The sequence below is a fragment of the Trichomycterus rosablanca genome, chromosome 24 (assembly GCF_030014385.1).
Source record: "Trichomycterus rosablanca isolate fTriRos1 chromosome 24, fTriRos1.hap1, whole genome shotgun sequence".
NCBI classification, from domain to species: domain Eukaryota; kingdom Metazoa; phylum Chordata; class Actinopteri; order Siluriformes; family Trichomycteridae; genus Trichomycterus; species Trichomycterus rosablanca.
The window spans coordinates 16,043,218-16,065,179 of record NC_086011.1 but is presented as its reverse complement, the minus strand read 5'-3'; the positions used below and the strand labels follow the sequence as shown (position 1 = coordinate 16,065,179).

Genomic DNA, 21,962 nt, shown 5'->3' with positions numbered 1-21,962 from the left:
TAAAGAAACTCCAGTGGCTCCCATCATTGACAAGATGATGTTTAAATGTTGAACTATTCTCAGCACTGCAATGACACAAGGTAGTAACATGTAGCACGTGGCAATAACATGGTACTGTGTGCTGTTTTAATGTAACAGTAAAACAGGTGCAGCAGGCTTGTTGGGATTTTAAACACTTTAATAATAATTATATCCAATGCTGAGAAAATGGCGTTTCAACCACGGTAGGTGTAGCTTATAAAATAACAAACTCAATGTACAAGCCAGATAGGTGTACGTAATAAAGTGCTCAGTAAGTATAATAATTTATATAGTGCAAGAGTTAAGAAATACAGTTTTCAATTAAGTGAAAACCTTTATTAATTACACATTTGATAACTGGTTTAAAATGCTACCTTAAGGGCTAAGTGTGGGCACAATTCAATGTAGTTAACGCTGGTTTATTTATCAATCGGATTTTAATTTTCTGCTTTATAGCCAACTCCTTTATTATGTATGACCATTAATGGGGGCAGTAATTCAAAGAAACTAATCCATTACAAATGACTAATTATGTCTTCTAAACAGTAATGCTTTTCCAGTACTCATTATTTTCATAAAAATATAATAATAATAATAATTACCTCAATTTATTTGGTACACTATGCAATAAGAATGTGTACCAGCTGGAAAGTACAAGTACAGTGACCAGTAGTTCTAGCTGTCTTTTTACTTTAAAACAGATACAGCCAATCTTAATTTATTTATCTATAATTTATTTTTAATTAGTTTTATTGTGGTCAGAGTCTACGTGGATATAGTAGATATTGTACATCATACAGATCCTTTAAAGAGGGTTACACTTGTTTCTGATTAATCACTTAAGAAATCAGTGTACTCAACATTATCCAGTATTTAGTGTTTTACCTTTATTAACTTTTATGCACATACAGTTTATTCAGGTATTAATTTCTACATCACATTCTACATCTACAAACATGTTTTTCATTCATACTTGTAATCAATGTTCTTGTAGTTAAAATTAAGCCTTTTTATATCTGTATGCATGAGGATCAGTGGGTTTGGGTATTCGTTTTAAGTGTGGACATTATAGAACTAAAGCTTTTGTTTGTTTTTTTATCGGATAGGTTATCTATTTGTATGTATTTGTCTGCTCTAACACACTGAATTTAATTGTGTAATATGCTTTCTTTTAGCATGAAATAAACTATATGGTCAAATATATGTGGACACACCTAATTACTGATATTGAGTTCTGATCATTTAACCACATATTACTCACATGTATATAAAATGTATAATACGCTTTGTGGTAATTATGTGATTTTAGGAAAGACCCTTTCCTGTTCCAGCGTGACTGTGTCCCTGCACAACCCCAACCCTAATGAACATCATTGTAATAAATTGGAATCATTATGAGATCAGACCTCTACGTTCAACATCAGTGCTGATAAACACTCCAAAGTCTCGTTAAAATCCTTTACAGAACAGTGATGGTCATTATAGTTGGTAAGGGATAAAAGTTACTGAATTTTATATTAATGTCAGTGTCTTTTGAATGGAATATCTAACAAGCTAATGGCCAGGTGTCCATATTAGGGTTGCCAACCGTCCCGTAAATGCTTTGTTCCGTATTTTTATCAATGCATGTTGTTTTGCCTAAAATATGGTTCTGATTCATTATTATAAAGAATGAAAATAATAAATGTTAAAGAGCCTAAATAAAACATTTTGATAATGTTCCTATGACCCGTTATATTTTTTATAAGTGCAACCCTAACCACCTACACCCCGCTCCCGCTCAGGAAAACACCCGCCATCCCACCCTCACCCCCACCCTCACCCTCACCCCCACCCTCACCCTCACCCCCACCCCCACCCTCACCCCCACCCCCACCCCCACCCTCACCCTCACCCCCACCCCCACCCTCACCCTCACCCCCACCCCCACCCTCACCCCCACCCTCACCCTCACCCTCACCCTCACCCCCACCCTCACCCCCACCCTCACCCTCACCCCCACCCCCACCCTCACCCCCACCCTCACCCCCACCCTACGCCTTCCACCAACCTGCCAGCCCAGGGTGTTCCTTATTTGGACAAGTTTAAGTAGCTCTTCAATACATAACTTAGTGTGCTGGGAAGCTATTTAACTTATTAAAAAATATGAACACGTTGCAAAACAATTTGGAAGAAATTAGCAGTTTTAACATGGTAGCATTTTAAAATCATCACACACGTAGAGAGAATGCTATCTGACCCCAAGTGGGCGAATCCCAAATCCCGATCCTGCCTACATAAGTGCACTACACAGGAAGTGACGTGTAGGTTAGTCCACCCTACGTAGTGCACTGCATGTCTAAAGTGAAATCAGTTGGAACACAGCTAGCGGTGCAGCCGGATGAAATTAATGCTGCTGTGCCGTTTAGCTCCATCGCAAATGTCTCGTAAAAACTGCTAGTCGTCACTGTGCGACTATGAGGTGCATTTTACTTAACGTTACATATCAGACAACAACAATGTCACAAATTGCGCTATTTTGTGACAAATTGCGATAAACACAAATATATTTCATTAGCAAGCAGCATGTACTCACCGTGCGTGTAGGCGGTGCACTGGTTAGTGAAGGATCACGGGATATGTAGTTTTCTATTCCGCCTGGGAAAGTGAAAACCGTCGAAGTGGGAACTACATTTCCCATGTATTTTTAGCTGTGGCTGAAAATGTGACATGACGGTCATCCTGCTTTAACGTTGACGTGCTATGTGAAAGTAGTAGTCATTGTTTTATATACTCAGATTTGGTTTTGAGTTTTAATAAAGGTTTTATCATTAAGATTCCATTAAATAGACTTGCATTATACAATGTTACATTATGTAACAGTAGAAAAAAACAATTATATGATAAACTGACCTGTGTTTTTTCTTTGTTTTATACCAATCAATCAAGACTCAAAGCCCTTTCTCCTTTCTAATGTGAGTCAATACTGAAGAAGTTCCTGTAAACTGTACTGCATTATATGAGGACAGTTCTAGCCTAGTGGTTAAGGTACTGGACTAGTAATCAAAAGGTCGCTGGTTCAAGCTCCACCACTGCTAGGTTGCCACTGTTGAGCCCTTGAGCAAGGCCCTTAACCTTTAATTGCTTAGACAGGATACTGTCACAGTACTGTAAGTCACTTTGGATAAAAGCGTCCGCTAAATGCTGGCAATGTAAATGTAATTCCTGTTCAAAGCATCCCCCTAACAGTGACCACTCCAGGGACTGAGAAGTACTGTTGCTGAGTCATCACACTTACATGTAGTTGAAAACTGCAAAGTCAGTAGAAAATGTACACAATTCTATGACCTTACACTATGATATAGCAGGCAGCCCATGTGTATAGCATTATATATACCTGAAATAATCATAATAATATCCACCAAGCTGAAATATACACCTGGCAAAGACTGAACAGAAATAAGAGGTCAGTCTGTCTAATCTATGCAAGGAAGATACAATTTAATATTATAATTCACCTAAAGCTGAGGACAGTGCATCTTCACTGGTGTAGTGCCTTTGACACATTACAAGGCCAATTAATTAGACACTCCATTAACCAGACTGAAGTTTTTTAATACAAGTTATAATAATAGTCAAATGCAGGTCAACATTTGTAAACTTTATGAAGCTATAAGTCAACATGTGTACAGCCAGGGCAGAAAACCCATCACTGTGCTCTTGTACCAAAAACTAATGTACTGTCTAGATGTCTGATAAATGAGGCAACATAAGAGCAGTTTTATTCTTCTAACAAAACAGTACACTTGCTAGTAGTCATTTTACCCCCATGTACCTGTGTCCCATCTCCAGGATCTAATTTAGTTAAAATACACTTTGTGTGTCTGAGATCATGTACTGCCATAGTACTACAAGAACTACATTCATTCACTTTATCCTTACATATATGATAATGCATTGCTGGTACAAAGACACATTTCAAATGACTGCCTTTCTTTGGTTTATTTTTATTTATTTCTAATGTAAGGCACTGCTGTCCCACAGAATCCAAATATATATGGCTATATTTATAGCCATGTATATGTGAATCCTGTATACCTTTATGCACCTTGTCTAGATGGGGTGCAATTTGAAATTCATTAAAAAAAACTCCTATCAAATCTATGTAGTATTGTACATAGTTCAATATGCAGAATACACTGTACATTGCACATGGGTCGGTTGCCCTGTGATAGATTTCTGCCTTGAATCCAGTGTTGCCAGGTGTAGAGAAGCCAATCTACTTTTTACACGATTTTTGGGGGCAGGAGGAAAACAGACTGCTATGCATTTATTTTAATGTTATGATAAAGTACTTGTGTTTGTGTTTCAGTCTGTGCTGACAAGGTCAACTCTGTTAGAATAGATGGATATATAAAAGAGAAATATCGCCCAGAATGTAACTGATCTCTGTATCAACTAGGATGCTGAAGCACATCTCATTACATTAGTCATGCAGTCCCCATCTGCTTGGCAACTGTTCTTTTTCTTTATACTGTTTACATGATATACACAAACAAATGCAGGCCTGTGTAAATAGCGGTGTGTCTGAAGCCTCATTAGGAGACTCTAAACAGCCTAAACAGCTTTAAGGAAACAGGAAGAAAATTTCATTTCCTGCTTTAAAGCGTTTGGTCCAGGTTTAACTGCCAACCTTACAATAGGTAGCATGTTTGGCTTACCTGGTTTAAAACAATTAACTGTGGACTGTGCTTAAAAGCAAAACAAAAACCCTGCATTTTGGTGAATGGATTTATGATAATAGTTAACTACATATGAATTTGCAGAAAAATACCATAACGAGATCCTTTGTACCCTTTTACTGTGTGGGCAGGAAATTTCACATTTAGGGAGAGAGTTTAGCATTTTCCAGTCAAATATGTAGTTTTTGTATACATTTTGTCATTTAAGTGATCAACACCTAAATATAAGTTGTGCTGGAGAGTAGAATGATAAAAAAACTAATGACCATCATGGCTAATGTTGTTTTGGAGCTTCCTATTAATTCTTCCCATTGCTGATATATCGTTTTTGATTCAATAATACTTCTGTATTGAGCATTTGGTATATTTATATTCCTGATGGGTGAATAATAACTGCAAACCTATAAAACACAAATAGCATGTGGTTCGGTGAAAAGAATAAGACTCAAGGAAATCTGTCCTTTTGTCAAAGGAACTGACAAAACTGTTTACCAGTGGTGCTAAAATAAGAAATTTTAAATTGTTCCAAAAAAAAAAAACCTTTAAATTGTTATGCTCAATATATAATAAAGAAATCTGGCTTTCTGTAACTTACATTAAACCTGTTTCACACAGACACTTTGAAAAACAAACCATGTCCTGCACCAGGTTTGCTTACAGTGCCTGTGGAAAGTAACAGGCTATTATTCATGTGGAGCCTGAAAAGGTTCCCATTGCTGAAAAGGTCAAACCCATACAGCATCTGTGAGGTGGTCAAAGTAATGCTTGGATATTGATAAAATGATTCAGTCTTCTGTGTGTATGTGTGTGTTCATGTCCTTGTGTATATTTGACCTGTGTCCAGTTTAATGCATTTTTAAACTGGAAAGATGGGGATTACGGTGCAATGACTTACTCAGCACAGCGTTAACTTTTAACACATTGCTGTTTGAGAACAGACATAATTAGAAAGAATAAAATGATAATTGAGGGGTAACACACATGCTGAATTAGGACACTGTGTGTGCAGCTAGAATGTGAGTCATGAAAAGCAGCATGGGTTGGCCAGTGTCAGCTTATGCTACAAACATGGACTAATGATTCTAAGGCCAGAAGCTCTGGCAGTTGCTGCCAAGGCCAACTGTACTAGCTTCCCCCTCATCACACTCACCCACATCACGGCATTGTTAGTATGCAAATATGTTGCGTGATGTTCAGCGCCATTACCATGAAGCTGTGTAAACCTAAAAGGGTAGAACATTATTTACTTAATCCTTGATTTCCAAAACTACTTAAACGCACCCTCATTGACTTCTCCTCAGGACTTTATCGTGTGGAGAATGTGTTATATATAACGCTGTTTTTGAGCTGATGTACATTATTAAACTGGCTACCAAGCATTGTAAAAATACTAGTTTACATCTGAATGCCTAAAAATAAATTAACCCAATAAAGTTGCTGTGGAGAGAACTAAAACAAGAAGATCATGTCCCAAATATATACCCGTGTGTCTGACTAGTGGGACGAAATAATGAATTCTGTTCTAATAAAACAACTAATTATGTTCAAAGGTGTAAAAAGCTGCTTGCTTACTTAGCCTTTTATGCTTCATTATGAGTCAAATCCAATATGTTTAATAGAAGCAACCTTCTGTTTTTGTTGTGTCATTGCTGTACTATGTATTCCATAAAAAATGCAATGGACCCAGTTTATCCATGGGACCACAGCTCCATTAGTGGTCAAAACAGACCACTGATATTGATAATGATATTCAACAAAACTGTTTTCACTGGTGGTTATTCTAGATTAAAATTGGTTTTGTAGCTGTACCAATCTTTTAAAAATGGCCGTAAGACATTATCTTCCAAGACTCTCCTTCTTTAAGTGTTTACATGTAATATATGTCTCTCCAGGTCTTTTCTCTTTGTGGCATGTGATTACCTTTTTTAATATGAACTAGTGTAGCTTGCGGTTACTCATATTACTCATATCATATTACCGTTATTAGTAAATATAATTAGGTATCATGGATATATAATTTGTAGCTTGAGTGATTGCTTTGTGGATCATTTTTGTAGCACTTCTGTGTACATGCACATAATCCAATTACAGTGTTTAGCTGTTGATAACATATCAGTTAATGTAGACTTAATTTTGTAGAACATGTATCATGTTTAGTTTTAGACAGCTAGATGTTTTCATGTTTTTTTATTCATCAATTATTTGATTTGGGGTTGAAGGTCAAGCATAAAAAGCACTGTTTGGTGCAATCAGCCAAACATAATTTCTTGTATAGTAAGTGACATGGAATATGTGGCACAGCTTATTGTTTTAATTGATGTTAACAATATATCAAAGATCGTGGCGCTCAGGACCTGTATGTTTTTGCACAATGCACCAGTGAAAAAAACAACATTAAAATAAATGCAAATGTGAATCTTAAACTGATGATTAGTCCTACAAATATCCTTTGACCCCTCAGATTTAAATCATGCTTCTCTAATGAATGTGACCTAGTGGGCTCAGGAAATCTGTGGAAAATCATAGTCAGTAGAGCCGGTTCTTTAGGGCAGCAACGTCCAGAAATGCCAATGAACTCTTTGAGCTCAAGCTCATCTAGAATACACCGATGCAAAGTTAATGGCCATTGTGTTCTCTCCTGATTGTTACCAACTCTTAGTTTAACTTCATATCTTTCTCTTGGTTCATATCTGTCACCGTATGGCAGTGTGTTAGTGTCAGCAGCATATGTAACTTGCACATCTGTTTATACTAAAGGGTGCAATAACATTTAGAAGCAACATATGCTACCACCCACTTGACACCTTTGTAGGATCATACCTGCTTGTTTTAGCAAAACACCGCCAAGCCATGCACATTACAGCAGTGTGGCTTTATGATAAGAGAGTGCAAGTACTAGACTGGCCTGCCACTGAATGTAGTCAAGTACAAATTACAAAAAAAATAGTCTGGAGAAGAAAAATTGGCAAACACTGAAAAAGAAATACATTTTGGGTGAGTGTACATTTTAACCTTGGTGATTCCTGCATCTAATGAGAACGGCAAACGTTTCCAGCGTTCAAAAGTCCTTCTGCACTCAAATCAATAGAAGGGAGTAATTCAAGTTAAATAAATGTTTCAATTTGACAGCAACAACTATTACAAGAAAGATACAACTACATGGTGGTAAATAGAGAATCTTGTAAGAGGTTCTTGTAAGCTGTTGTGCTTTAAAGAACTATTGTACAATTCAGTTTATAGCCTGAAGACCAACGAAATGAATGAAAAAGCGAGAGGAACAGAATTTGGAAGCTTGTAATTATAGAGTAGTAGAAAACGTGAAATGGGAATGTCCAATAAGCTCATGGTCCAAATACTGTACTTGACCATACACTGTATAACTATGCATAGCATGCCAGCATTAACCAGAACACACACAATTTGGGCTGAATGTTTTAATCTGTTCATATTAGACCAAAAATATGTGGACATCTAACCACAAACTTGTTGGGCATCCTGTTCTAAAACCAAGGGAGTTAATCTGCAGTTGACCCTCTTTGTGGCTATAACAGTCTCAGACTTTCCACAAAATTTGGGAATGTGTGTCCATTTTAGTCATAAGACATTTGTAAAGTCAGAAACTATAATATATAAAACGGTCTGGATCACAGGTAACGTTTCAATTTATTTCAGATGTGTTTTTTAAGGATTGCAGTCATAGAATATTCATGCCACTGAAGTTTCTTCGCACTAAAGTTGTCAAACAAGACGCAGTCATAATGGAAATGAAAAACCCAACTTTTGCCACAAAGTTGACCACACATAGTTTAAATACATATAAATTCATTACCTGTAAAAGCATACTTTTGGAATTGAATTAAAATGTGGTAACCTGTGGTGGGATGTTATACTGGAGCAGCTGGTAGCGTGGGTGCTGGAGAGCAACATGGGTATGATTGTCTGCTCCAGTCATTGTCTGTGAGGAGTTTTGCATGTCTGTGTTTGTTTCTCCTAAGTTTTCTGCTTTTTTGAAATTGTGCAGAAAACAAACGGGCTGCTTTAAGTATTGTACATGTGGTTAATGCAATGTGAAGGATTTATACCCTGCACGCTGTGCAGTCCACCTTGCACGGTGTCTCCAAGTGGCACTGAAACCAACCACAACTCTGACCTGGATCAAGCAATTTTTCAAAATGAATGAATGAGTAAACTCTAGTGATTGGGGTTACAATGATATTCATGATTGTATTCACAGCTCATCTGCAGAAGTGAAATGATGAATGATAATCTATTAGACTAAGTGTAAAGAAAATTGATTTTCATTTATGTGTGACTAAATTATGAGCAGAATGAGTAAGTACACGTTTGATGTCCTGTGATTGACTGGCACCTTGTCTGGAGTACTTTTCTTTATAATGCTTAGTGTTTCTAGTACGTATGAGCCTCATAAGTTTCATCATAATGTGTATCAGGATTAAGCAGTGTCTGAAAATATTTATTTATTAGGATTTTAACATCATGTTTCACACTTTGGTTACATTCATGACAGAAACGGTAGTCACACATCACACAAGATTCATCAGTTCACAAGTTTAATGTCAAACACAGTCGTGGACAATTTTGTATCTCAAATTCACCTCACTTGCATGTCTTTGGACCATGGGAGGAAACCGGAGCTCCCAGAGGAAACCCACGCAGCGGGGAGAACATGCAAACTCCACACAGAAAGGACCCAGACCGTTCCACCTGGGGATCGAACTCAGGACCTTCTTGCTGTGAGACGACAGTGCTGCCCACTGAGCCACCTCTATCGGAAAATAAAAGAATGCATTATGCATTGGTATGTTCTCCTCAAGTTTCTCAGGCTGCACTTCTACGGGTTTTTTGAGTGTGATAAATTGCCACTAAGTGTGAATGAGTGTGAGTGGTGGTTAAATATGTTACACGATTTGAATGCATTGAATTATGTGAATGAGGGCGGCACGGTGGCAAGAAGGTCATGGGTTCGATCCCCAGGTGGGGCAGTTCGGGTCCTTCCTGTGTAAAGTTGTATTCCTGTGTGTGCATGCTTTCCCCGTGTCTGCGTGGGTTTCCTCCCACAGTCCAAAAACATGCAAGTGAGGTGAATTGGAGATACAGAATTGTCCATGACTGTGTTTGACATTAAACTTGTGAACTGATGAATCTTGTGTAATGAGTAACTGTAACGTGTCCTGTCATGAATGTAATGAATGTGTGTAAAACATGATGTTAAAATCCTAAATAATAATAATAATAAATGATGTGAATGATGTCGCCTTAAAAGTGCACAGCATTCCTCGGCGCTAGGATCCTGCGGCGTGCGCGCTCCGGTCCTAGTTCACTCACTCACTCGGGCTCTCTCTCTCTCTCTCTCATTCTCTCTCTCTCTCTCTCTCTCTCCCTCTCTCTCTCTTTCCTCTTTTTTCTTCCGAGCCTGTTTGAAAGTCTCCGCCAGACTCCGGCTACTTCCTGCATGGATGGCGGAATGGAGAGCTTCTTCTTCCAGCGCCGCTGCTGCTGCAAACACTCGCTTCAGGTGTGAAAGCGTGGCGCGAATCCGCGCGCTTCTCTCAATCAACAGCACGAGCCGCTCCAGCTTTCATCGGCGCGCGCAGGCATGTTTTACCTCTGGAGTAAAAACGACCGCTCCGTCTGACTGGCTGTGAGAAAGAAAGAAGACCGAGAGAGAGAAAGAGAGGGAGAGAAAAAACTGTTTCCTGCCTGGCTTAAGTTAAAACATTCCCACTCTGTGGGTCGCGCCGCGTTTGCGCCCAAACCGGGCTTTCAGTTCGCGCGTTAAAAGAAAAACTTCATTTAAACGGACGGTGTTTTTAGGATACGCAAGTCAACAGTTGCTCCGGAGCTGGCCGTCGATGTGCGCTGTGCCATGCCGAGGCTACCGCAACCGGGTCGCTGCTCATGGATTCTGGCTTTAACGCTGGCAGCCTGTGCGCTCCTCCGGGCCCACTCACATCCCGGTAAGTTTGGGGGATTCTTTTTTATTATCAGTAGCGACATTGAACACTGAATTGAGGCGTATTGTTTGGAAATACAAACTGGCAACTTTTCCCTGTTTACATCCCCTGGCGTTTCTCATCTCATACCGTTGATGAGATAGATAGATGTTCGTGCTTTAATCCTTCGTGTCCGCGATACCTTGTCCTACCTGGTTCTGAGAGAATTTATTCCAAATTATATTAAAACATCCAGAGTTTAGTGAATTTACGTTTGTGGAAGGTCTTCGGTTGTCGGTTGAATCCGTTGACTCTGACAGTGAGTCGCCACAGCTGAGGTATTTATACGCTGCGCGAGATGGACCGTTATTTTTCAAATAATTTAAATCTCAACGTACTAATGGGTCACGCGCTGTCATTCCACAGCAGTTATAACCGAATGATTGTGATTATATGCGCATTCATGTCTGTTCCTCTGTCAGCTTCAGTCCTCTCTCAGATACTTGCTGTAAGTCCGACCTTTCTATCATATATAGTCGGTATTTTTATATTTAATTATAAATATATGTTTTTCGAGCGTTGCTGTTTTTATTTAGCAAGCAAAGCTACATAAATTTCACTTAAATTTCGTCTATTTTGATTTTGAGAATAGGTTAGTGTTGAACCATATGAGTCAAGGTGATGCCTCATATTAAACCCAGTGCTCTTAGTAGGGACAATTTTCTCAAAAAGGTTGTCCTGACCGCTAAGGAAAGTCTCCTGTCAGTTTATTTGGTCCTGTTTCCTCTAAATTTTATGTCATTGTTTGACCATGACTGAAATTTTGGTCTGCTTTGAGAATAGGTTAGTGTTGAACCATATGAGTCGAGGTGATGCCATATATTAAACCCAGTGCTCTTAGTAGGGACACTTTTCTCAAAAAGGTTGTCCTGACCCCCAAGGAAAGTCTACTGACGGTAGTAGACTAAAGTCTTATTTGGTCTCGTTTCTTTTTACATTTTATATCATTGTTTGGCAATGCTGTTTTGCAATAACATGTCCATCACATCTGAATTGTGTGTACAGTTAAATAGACCAGTTAATACTGACCAGTTTTGGACACATGGGTCTTGAATCCAAAGCCTATGTTATTTTGCTTTTTAAAGGTGGATTTTTATCGCCAGTGGTAAACTACAGTTACAGATTGTGGCTTTTCTTTCAACTATAGTATCATAAAGTGCTGACCATTGAGCATGGGAGTCTTCTCAGTTTTTAACTATGAGCGAGAATTATTGTGGTTGGGTAAGGGGCTCTGAGGGGTACCCAACAGGAGGAATGTAAACATGTCAGCCCAGGTCTGTGTAAAAATTGAAAAGAAGTAAAGAAAGATGAAAGATATTGACTGGAGAACCATAACACATTCTCTGCTCAAATCTACTAGACGTTGTTTGCAAATACAATGTACTCAAGGTTACATCCATTATGTAAAACATCATGGCTACATTTGCCTTACCTTGGGAAAAATATAGAGAGATGCTTTTCTGGTACAAAACAATGTTATTGCGTCTGGTGTGAAATGGGAATGTGCAGTGCTTCTAATATACATCATAAGGACACCTTGGTCTATCTATAAAAAACACGCATTAATAGATGCTGGCACTATGAATACATTGTGAATATCATTTTTTAAATTCTCTTTACAGGCTGATGGGGTCAAATAACCACATGCTTTTTTTTTAATGTTTGGAAGTCAAGTCAGAGTTCCTTTTTAATGCATTAGTGGTTAAGAAAAGAACAACAAAATATGAGGTTGGACTGTACCAGTTTGCATGCTGAGCATTAGTGGATGCCCTTATAATGCTAGGGATCATTATCTTGTGTTGTGCCTAGTACTATGACATTTGAATGCACATGCTTCTCTTTGTAATGCAGATTTCTTCTTACAAAACAGAAAAAGGAAATACATTGTGCATCTAAGTTACATGTATACTGAATAAGGAGTGCTTGTGTAAGTTGAGGCTTTGGGTGAGTGAGATCATGCCCTAAGAGAATCCATTGCAGGGCAAACAACATTTAAGTATTATTAATATTCTGTTATTTGTGTTTGAATTTTTTTATGACACTTGCTTTATTTATTTTTAAAAGCTTTTTAGTGCTGAAAATCATCCTGATTAATTCCGTTTACATTGGTTATTTTCACAGTGACAGATCAGATTAAGTAACGTACACTTGTAAATGGGTGCGCAGAGGAAGGTCTAGGTTGGCTGACAAAGCGACAACAGCCCCCAACACACCCACCCACCCCACCAGTTTCACCATTAAATAGTGTGCCTTGGTTGTTGCATGAATGGATGAATGGTTATGGATTTGGGATTCCATATACTTTAGAGATATTTTGGACGCGATTAGTTTTAGTTAATGCTGACGTAATTGATCGTGGTCGCATTTGTGCATTAAATTTGCAGTGCATGTATACCATTTGCATAAATCCCATTCTGTCTTGGGTTATTTACCTTGTTTGCATTCTTCTGATGTCACTGTGCACGAAATGCAAATAAATCCGCAATCAGAATTTTGTTTTGTGTCTCTGACCCACTTCTGGGTGAGATGATCGTTGACTGCAATCAGTGTGGTGTCTCATTTGCCAGCTTTTTGCATACAGCAATGAAATCCCCCAGCATTTCTGTCCTTGTTTCAGCTCACTCGCAGCCACAGAAAGAACAGTGTGTAATGGAAATTACATAACTCTGAGCAGCGCTGGCTTTGATATATGTATCAGAATTGTATACTAGTATATCTGGTGCCAGCCCTGATTAGGTATGCCACTGTGTTTGGTTCTTTTAGTTTGAGCTGCCAGTCTTGAGTGTTTATCTTACAGTTTGCCTGATTTGGATGCTGCAGAAAAGGTTGCCCAAGGGACTAGGAACCAGGATGCTTTCTTTAAACAAAGAGAGCATAAGACCCCAAAAGTTTTACTTTTCAAACAGACCAGGGCTTTTACTAGTAATGAACATTTTATAAAAAAGACATTGACAGTTCACATCTTCAGGGACCTTGAGATACCTAAGCCATGACTTATTCTGCCCTGCTCTATCTAACTCTACCTTCATTGTAACTTCAACATGTTTACACTGGCAAATGAAAAAGCCAAGCTTTTGATGCTTACCTCCTTTTTTATTTATCTCTGCGGCAATTTTACACCCATTCCAGGTAGGAGAAAGGAACTTGGCTATTAAAGAAGCAGTTTTAAAGCTTCTTACACTCCCACATCATCCATCCTACTTGTTTTACCTCCTGACAAAAAAGCTTTCCCCTAGCTCAGTGACATTTCTCCGCTCGTCTGTCTTTAATAGACCTGTTCATAATGTATGGATAAGACAATTGTTACTTGCATCTTCAGCTCATTTCTCAGCAATAGAGACAAGAGTATTGGCTAAAAATGCAGAATGCATCCATTTTATTTATCTGTGCTTTGTGTCAGGTAGGAATGTGGTGCACTGTGATAGATTAATGCCTTGTCCAGGATGTATTCCGTCTCTGCGCTCAATGGTTCCATTGTGAACTTGATCAAAACAAAGCTTTAATTTAAGATTAATTAATGAATTAGTTTTTGGTATGTTAGATTAAGGAATAGGTAATAAAACCAATTTGGGTGGATTATATAATAGGCAAATGAATACAGAATGTGACGCTTAGGTGACGCAGCCTGGTATCCAGGGTTCAAGTACCCAGCTGTGTTACTGGCCAGTCATGTCTCTACGAACAGACACTATTTGTTGCTTTGGTCGGTGAATGGTTGAGACCCATCCAACACCCTTTTTCCTGCCCGAGTGTGATACTGCATTGCGACCAGTGATTTTAAGGAAATTAGACCTGCAGCAACCCTGACCAGGATAAAGTGGCGGTAAAACATACAGTGAAAAACAGACAGAACGTCGATTGGCTGTATGGATAAATATTTATTTTTTGTTGTAGTTGTGCATGATAAACTCAATATTTTTATAATGTGAGCTATAGGTACTAAATAAAGGTACTTAATAAAGCTTCTCTCTGAATGGATTAATAAATTAAATCCATTTAAAAATTTATTAACATTATACTTGGGGGGTTTGTCATAATATTACATAAGGAGCTGCATGATGCATATTTCAAATGTATGTTTATTAAAAATTGTCTTCCAGTCAGTGATCATTTTATTATTGTCATGCAGTTTTCCTCTGTCAATTTCAATAATGGATAAAAAGGTCATACAGTGGTTTTACTGTGCTTATAAAAATAGAGAAAATTTAGATCTCTGATTATATTGGCTCAAGCATAAGTAGCTAAGTAAAAGCAAACAAGAATATTTGATGCTGTTATTTTTGTGGTGCCAACCAGCGCGCCACGCATCCAGGATCCCAGTGGTAATTTAAATCTCTTAAGAGGCGTCGGACACCCTGCCTTTTTTTAATGTGGGTTGCGGAAGCGTATCAGCTTCTAATAGAAGAGGATCATTCACTAAACGTCCGCTCGCTAACGGCCACTTAAACACAGGGACCTCTGGAGGGAGATCGCCTGACGTCGCTTATATTTGAGATAATCATCATCCTTAAAATCTTCGGCTCATCCAGCTAAGCATATTAATGAAAGCTTTATCAGGGTCCATGGTCTGGCATGGCAGCTGCTATTCTAAGGAGATGCGGACCATTGATGATGAAGTTGCCAAGCGATTTGCTGCAGGCTAGTTCTGCTCGGTGTGTGTCCTTTAAATGCTGTGCGTCTTTCTATGTACTTGGATATTCAGAAAAAAATATTTATTTATTTATTTGTCAGGCTGTCTGATTCTTTTTCGGTGCCTTAATTTGTGTGCTTAATGAAGTGTGTGCTAGAGCAATACTCCCATCACTTGTTAAATTGTCCTGCATACCCTTGCCTTCCATTGACAGTGCATTTAATATTTTCTTCCTTATGGGGAGGATAACCACTTCTGGATCGTTGTCTCACAGGTTCTCTCTACTCTAACATATGGAATTTTTTAGCAGGCCACTTTGGAAAGTGTGCTGCTCATTTTCCACCTTACCCAGTTTGATTTCTTTCACTAAGGCCTGTTTAAAGCCTCTGTGGGCAGAAGGCTGATTTCACAGCGCTTTTTGCATCTCCATTATTCCACCTCAAACAGCAAGCGAAGCAGCTAATGCTGTAAGTATCTTCACCATCCGTTCCCAACATCCTTTCTTTGTGTGTGTTGTGGATAATTTCATATTTTAGTTAATTTAACGGCTTGAATGGATAAAGGTCTTGATGTATTGTAAGCCTATCGATTGGTCGTCTTTAGCAATACAAGATACATAAAAGAAGAAATAACAGGCCAACACACAACAATAACCTATAATAATGCAATAAAAAGCACAAAGTTAAAATATTTAGATGGTATTTTGCCAAATAATGCATTCTTAATGTAGTCTTTAAAAAATCAACATTATTTATTTATTTTTCCCCAGTCAAGACCAGTTGGAACTCTTTCTCTTTCACCTCCAATAGAGGGGAATTTGGCTGTCACGTGCCCCCTCAGACTTGTGCGTAGCTAGTTAAATCTTTTTACATATCTGGGGTGGGGTCTCACAGGGCACAGTATTAATATCATTTAGTTCTACTCCCAGCATGGCTACTGCCCTGGCCAAGCCCTCAACAGACACAATAGGCTGGGTCTGAGAGAGGAAGGGTTTCTCCTGTACTCGTGTTGCAAAAAGCATATTTTGCTGTGAGTGTTGAATGGAGTGTGGTATTCTGTACGTCCCAAAGATGCGTCTGGCTTCATGTGTCGGAGCATTTTATTTGTGATTATAGCCCACTGAGATATGAAAAACTCTAAGAACAGATTCATCACTGAGCTCGGGCTAAACTTAACACTACAATTAATACTTTTACCCCACTGTATTATTATTATTTTCAGATTAAAATTATACCTGAATTATACAGGTGTGTGTATGAATGTGTTATGTTTCCTTGAGAATTTCTAAAAGGAGTGTTAATTTGCCTTCAGAGCTATGCCAAATGCACTTTAGATTATCACCACCATTAATTCAGCACTGGACAAGCTCACTCAAGGTCTTTTGTGAAATAGCATCAAGCTCATCCATCACTCTCAAGCTTTCTACTTCACATCATAAATTATTTTACTACTTCCATTGATTCTGGATCTTTTTATATTTATTTCTTATTCTTTCTTTACCCTGGAGGGTAAGATGATTTTTTTTAACTGGTAAAGATTTGTATGTGAATAAAATATTTAGTTTGAGAACCAGCAGCTTTAACTTCAGTGCAGTCCACTGAAGTATTTTATGTCATGAACATAAAATAATAATATGCTACTGGTTAAAGAAAATGGGCAACGATAGTCTAGTGGTAAGGGTACTAGATTGTATACTGTCACAATTGTAAGTCTGCTAAATGCCAGAAATGTACATATAAAAAGCCAGTGCTGTGCTGTGATGGTAACTACATGTGGTATTTTGTATGTCGGGATGCAAGTGTAAATATGTTTAACCCAGTGACTATTTCGCGGTAGGACACAGAGGTTTATGTTGTTAGTTAATGTTCTCTCTTGTGTCTTTGAGACATGCACTCTGTCCATTTGTCAGTTCACATTAGATTAGCCTGTTTAGTTCATCCCAAGACACTTATTAAGCACCACAGGGAGGAATTAGAAATTGGATTGCGATCCAGGCCTTCTTATCTAACATCAGTGCCTGATCTCACAAATGCTTGATTGACTAAATGGGCACAAAGTTGTACAGACACTCAAAACATTTTGGGAAAACTTTCCCAGAAGCGTGAAGGCCGTTGGAATTGCAATGGGGATAAAGCTCTACCTTTGGCGAAACACGCATTTTGTGTGTTGTGTACGCTGACTCTTCATTTAAAAACAGCGTCAGAAACAGAAGAAAACCATTAGAGAGACAATTCCTAGCAGTTGATCTGTGTTTCTGTGCACTATGTGGCAATACTTACTAATGCCGTAAGGGTTCTGGGAAGCGCAGTCACACATTCAGAATGGCAGTATTCACAGTTGTACTGCATTAGTGCTGCATTATGGTCCAAACGAAAGATCTGGACTGGTTACAGACACTCTGCTTACTCTGTTTCTTTGGTCAAGAGAGAAAGGAGCTTGCAAAACAGAAAGGGAGAGAAAATCCCAACTAAAAGAGAATAACCGCACGCAAAGTGGCGGCAGGCTGGGAGAGTCGTGTGTCTCATTAATTTCTCACAGCGCTATTGGTTTTTCCACTTTAATGCATGGGAGGATGCCACATTTCTTTTCTACAAAAAAAGAAAGAAAGAAAGATCTGGGTTTGTGGACTCCACAACCCTGCAGGCCAATTTGTCTTACTTCTGCTGAAGCTGTTCTTACAACAATGGTCGCTCTCGTAGGCTTTTTTAGCAAGATTGCCATGTTTCTTTTTTCCTTTTTGTTTTTTCTCCCCCTTTTTTGTTACACAGTTTGGATCTCTGCACAGTGATCAGTCACCCTGCTATTGAGTGCACACTGAGAATGGCTGGTGATCAAAGTCTGTTTGTTCTGATTTATTCCAGCTGTAAGACTCAGTCAGCATAAAGCCTGGTGGCTGGAGAAACGACTATTTTTTATTCTCTTTTTTCACTTTGTCTGTGACCCCTTCCCTTCTGTAAGCCTTAAATAATAATGTAATTTTGGCTCCAAGAAAAATTTTCATGTTTTTTTTTTTTTTTTTTTCATGTATTTACATGGGAAAAAAAAAATCACCCCAAGGCGCTCAGGTGAAGCAGCGGAGATCCAGGCTTCAAATCTCAGTAGTGCTGTTGGCCCTCCGGGTGACTGCATGGACATAATTGACCAAGGAGAGGAGGGTGGCTGAAGCAGACTAGCCATTAAGCGTGCACTTGTCAATGCGCTCTCAATGCAGGTTCCAAGCATGGATAGATATAGCAAGGTCAGGTCAGGAAGGGCATCCAATATAAAAACTGTGCCAAGCCTGGTATGTGGACCAGATCTGCTTAGGTGAGTCAATTCCGGAAGCAGCCGGAAAAAAAAAGAAAGGTTTGCCCTTACATTAAAAAAAAGAAAGATTTGATTTATCCTACTTTTTTTTAACCCCTTCCTCACAATCCAGTCATTTCCATTTCTTCCTCTGTCTCTTTAATACCCCCACTACCTTAAATAATCACATCATTTGGTTTGTTTTTACACTTTAAACTCGACTTTAACATTTTTCAACCCCTCAAAACCCCCAGTAGACCAGAGCCACTGAAACCTGGGCGGTCACTGCCAAGCTTGATTGGTAGATGTTTAAATAGGAAGCTATTTTGAGAGACGAGTTCAGATGAGGAAAGGTAAATGTCACCATCTGACTCTGAGAGTGTTCAGCGATTTTTCGCTTTTCTTTTGGCCCCCTTCCCAACTACCCGTCTGGCAACATAATTCTCCTCCTTTTTAGTGCCAGTATTAAAAAATAGGCTGAAGCATGGGTCAGTCAGTTGTCAAACCAGCAAGCATGTAATCAGACTGTAAAATGACAAGAAATTTGCTGTGAGACTTTATTGAAACTATTAATGTATGGATGGTGTTTAGCTTGACGTGACCCCTAATAACCTTTTAATTCTTAGAGCTCGCTTTTTGGGAATAAGTGAGGTGTCTTTCTCTCTCACTCTCTCTTTTTTCTAACTTTCCTAACTCAACATGTTGAAGGTGGTTCAGTTCTCACTCCTCCAAACCAGATGTGTAACAGATGGGCCTCTCCGTTTTCACCCGAGGGACCTCTGGCGTTTCCACACTTCTTCGTACTCGCACTCTGTCTCTCTCGCTGTCCCCTTTTTCTTCTTGAATCCTGCTTTTTTTTCTTATCCACTTTTTTCCCTTGTAAGTAGAAAGGTGTTTCAGGAATACTTTGGTCGGCACATTTCCCCATATCTTATGATGAAGACAAGCGTCTGCGTTCCACCTGAACCCCCTTTGGATTTACGCTGTTGCTGTGGCCATCTTTCTTCCCTTAATCACCCCAAGGCTTCTCTGGATAAGCCGCCGGGGAAATCGAAAGCACTCTGCCCGGGCTGAACAGAAAGAGGAGGCTGGAAAAGTGAAATGGAAAAGAAGATAAGTGAGAGGAAGACTGGAAAGAAAGAGGAAAAATAGTAAAAGAATGGAGGTGAGCAGGAAAAAACACTGTGGATAGTTTGAGCAGCCAGTCCACCTTCTGTCTGTTTTTTTACGCAGACAGAAATGATGCAAAGATGAGATCATGCTAAACTCCTTACAGATAACAATTAATCTCCCAGAAACTCTGCCACCATGCCACAACCATGTGACAAAATTAATAAACAGCAAGTGATACTTAAGTAATTTGTGAAAAGTGTTCGAGGGCAGGAAATAGGGGACCAGTAGGGTAATGAATAAGGAAGACGGTGCTAATAATCAGGGATAAGTGGACTCTTCCAATCCTTAGTAACCTTCCCCAACACGGACACACACGCCCAAGCCAGTGACGGTGGGGTCCTATCATGAGCGATTGAGTGAATGGCTTAGTGGCTGAGTGAACAGACCTGCTCCTGTTTAGCAGTGTAAACAAGCTCCTGCTTCGTCTGCCATCTGTGATCATCACCACGGCCTCGAGACTAAATAACACCTGCAGCTACACACAGACGTGCAGCCAAACGCATGCAAACAAAAGTCACAAACTATATTCAACAACTGTGAAATATTCACTTCATTATTGTGCAAACTGGTTGGCATGTAGCAATTATTGCGCTATTTAATATGAGGTCAGAACTACAATATGTATTTAGATAAGCTCAATTCCCCTTCCAATATACTGATTTTTAAAAAATTATAAATACACATATACCACTTACTGGCTTTGTGTAATGTCAGAATGCGTCAGTGTTCCTCTCAGTTGTTGATACAGCAGGAATGTTTTGGTCCTCCGTAATGTTTAGTTCATGGCTACGGCCTTGATTTAATGGATTGTTTTTTTTAAACCAAGCTTTTATTCATGTCTTTATGGAGTTCGTTTTGTGCACGGGGCACAATCATGCTAGATGGCCTTCCCTAAACTCTTGTTGCAAAGTTGAAAGCATGTTGTGACAAACACAGCATTCAATTGTCTGTATAGTGTATGTAAGGTTCTTTTGAATTCTGCACATTTTCCCTTGTAGTTATTTGTACTTACAAATAAATGTCTGCTGACCAGTTTGCAAAAATAAACAGATCCTTTAACTCAGTAGGCAAACAAGGAGACAGAAAGAGGCACAAATAACATTTGTTTTCAAGTCAGGTTTTCTGAATAAATGAATCTCTAATGATTCCATATCATCACGCTGAAGTAGCATAAATTATGGTAACTCTGGCATGTGACCAAAGGCAAAACCATCAGTTGTTCAGGAACCGTTGCTGAACCATCGATTGATTCTGAAAAGCAATCAGGAAATGACTAATTAGAACTACAAATGGGGGGAAAATTGAGAAAACTTGTCATTATTGCGTGTTAGAAAAAAAATCATTCACATCTGCACAATGGGATAAAGCCTGAAGCGTATCAGAATTTAACTCTCGCGATATTTCCGCCTCTCCTCCACACTTTCTTCTTTCCCAAAGCACTGTGTTCAGGACTTTGGCCAGACAACTGCTTTTAGCTAATGTCACATGAAGGCATTTTACCGTGGCAGCCCGATGACGAGCATTCGTGAAACGGTCTAAAAAGAAAATCTAATTACCATTAAAAACAGGCGGATAGCCCTGGGGTCTATTAGCTGAAACGAACTGGAAGCATTCACGACAGCTCTCTCCCTCCTTGTCTTGCACTTTTACTGGTCACACAGGCACAGTCCTTGCCAATGGCAATTTTTCCACTGTGTTTTACCCTCTGTCTTTCTGTCTGTTGTTCATTTTAAACATGTGCTCTAATTTCTCTGCGGTTTAACAAACACGCTAGGCTAGGTACTGGACTAGTAATCAAAAGGTCTCTGGTTTAAGCCTCACCACTACCAGGTTGCCAGTCCCCCCCGACTGGAGTTTAGAGTGGCTTCCTCTTTGTGCTGGAAGGAAATGCTGTGGAGGAAATAGGGAGTAGGTGATTGTAATTGTAGGAGATGGTTCATCAATGAGGAAAGAAGGACTGATGAATAAATATATAGGCATAAATATATAAAAAATAAATATATTCTCCTAAACCTAAGTTATTCCATGACTGTAGTGCATGCATACATTGGTTTTGCCAAAAATGCATGTGAGTAGCGTGTTTGTTCATGTAACAGGTTGGTTTAGCCCTGCTCATTA

At 39.0% G+C, this 21,962-nt stretch overlaps 2 protein-coding genes across 8 annotated transcripts in view; one reads left to right on the top strand and one right to left on the bottom strand.

The window, feature by feature from the left end:
• The window catches only part of fhit (fragile histidine triad diadenosine triphosphatase), a 218,279-nt gene extending 215,663 nt beyond the window's left edge, over positions 1–2,616 (bottom strand). For all 4 annotated transcript variants that reach the window (XM_062986671.1, XM_062986669.1, XM_062986672.1 and 1 more), the window contains exon 1: positions 2,597–2,616. The gene's annotated coding sequence lies outside the window, so the exon portion shown is untranslated. The remainder of the gene's footprint in view (positions 1–2,596) is intronic.
• A 7,601-nt stretch (positions 2,617–10,217) lies between these two features.
• Positions 10,218–21,962, top strand: part of ptprga (protein tyrosine phosphatase receptor type Ga) — a 246,049-nt gene continuing 234,304 nt past the window's right edge. For 3 of the 4 annotated variants that reach the window (XM_062986348.1, XM_062986349.1, XM_062986346.1), the window contains exon 1: positions 10,218–10,720. In XM_062986348.1, coding sequence (XP_062842418.1) covers positions 10,630–10,720 — 91 coding nt within the window. In that variant the 5' untranslated portion in view covers positions 10,218–10,629. Of the gene's footprint in view, positions 10,721–11,124; positions 11,205–21,962 lie in introns of those variants that run through there. The other variant, XM_062986350.1, reaches the window with a different exon arrangement.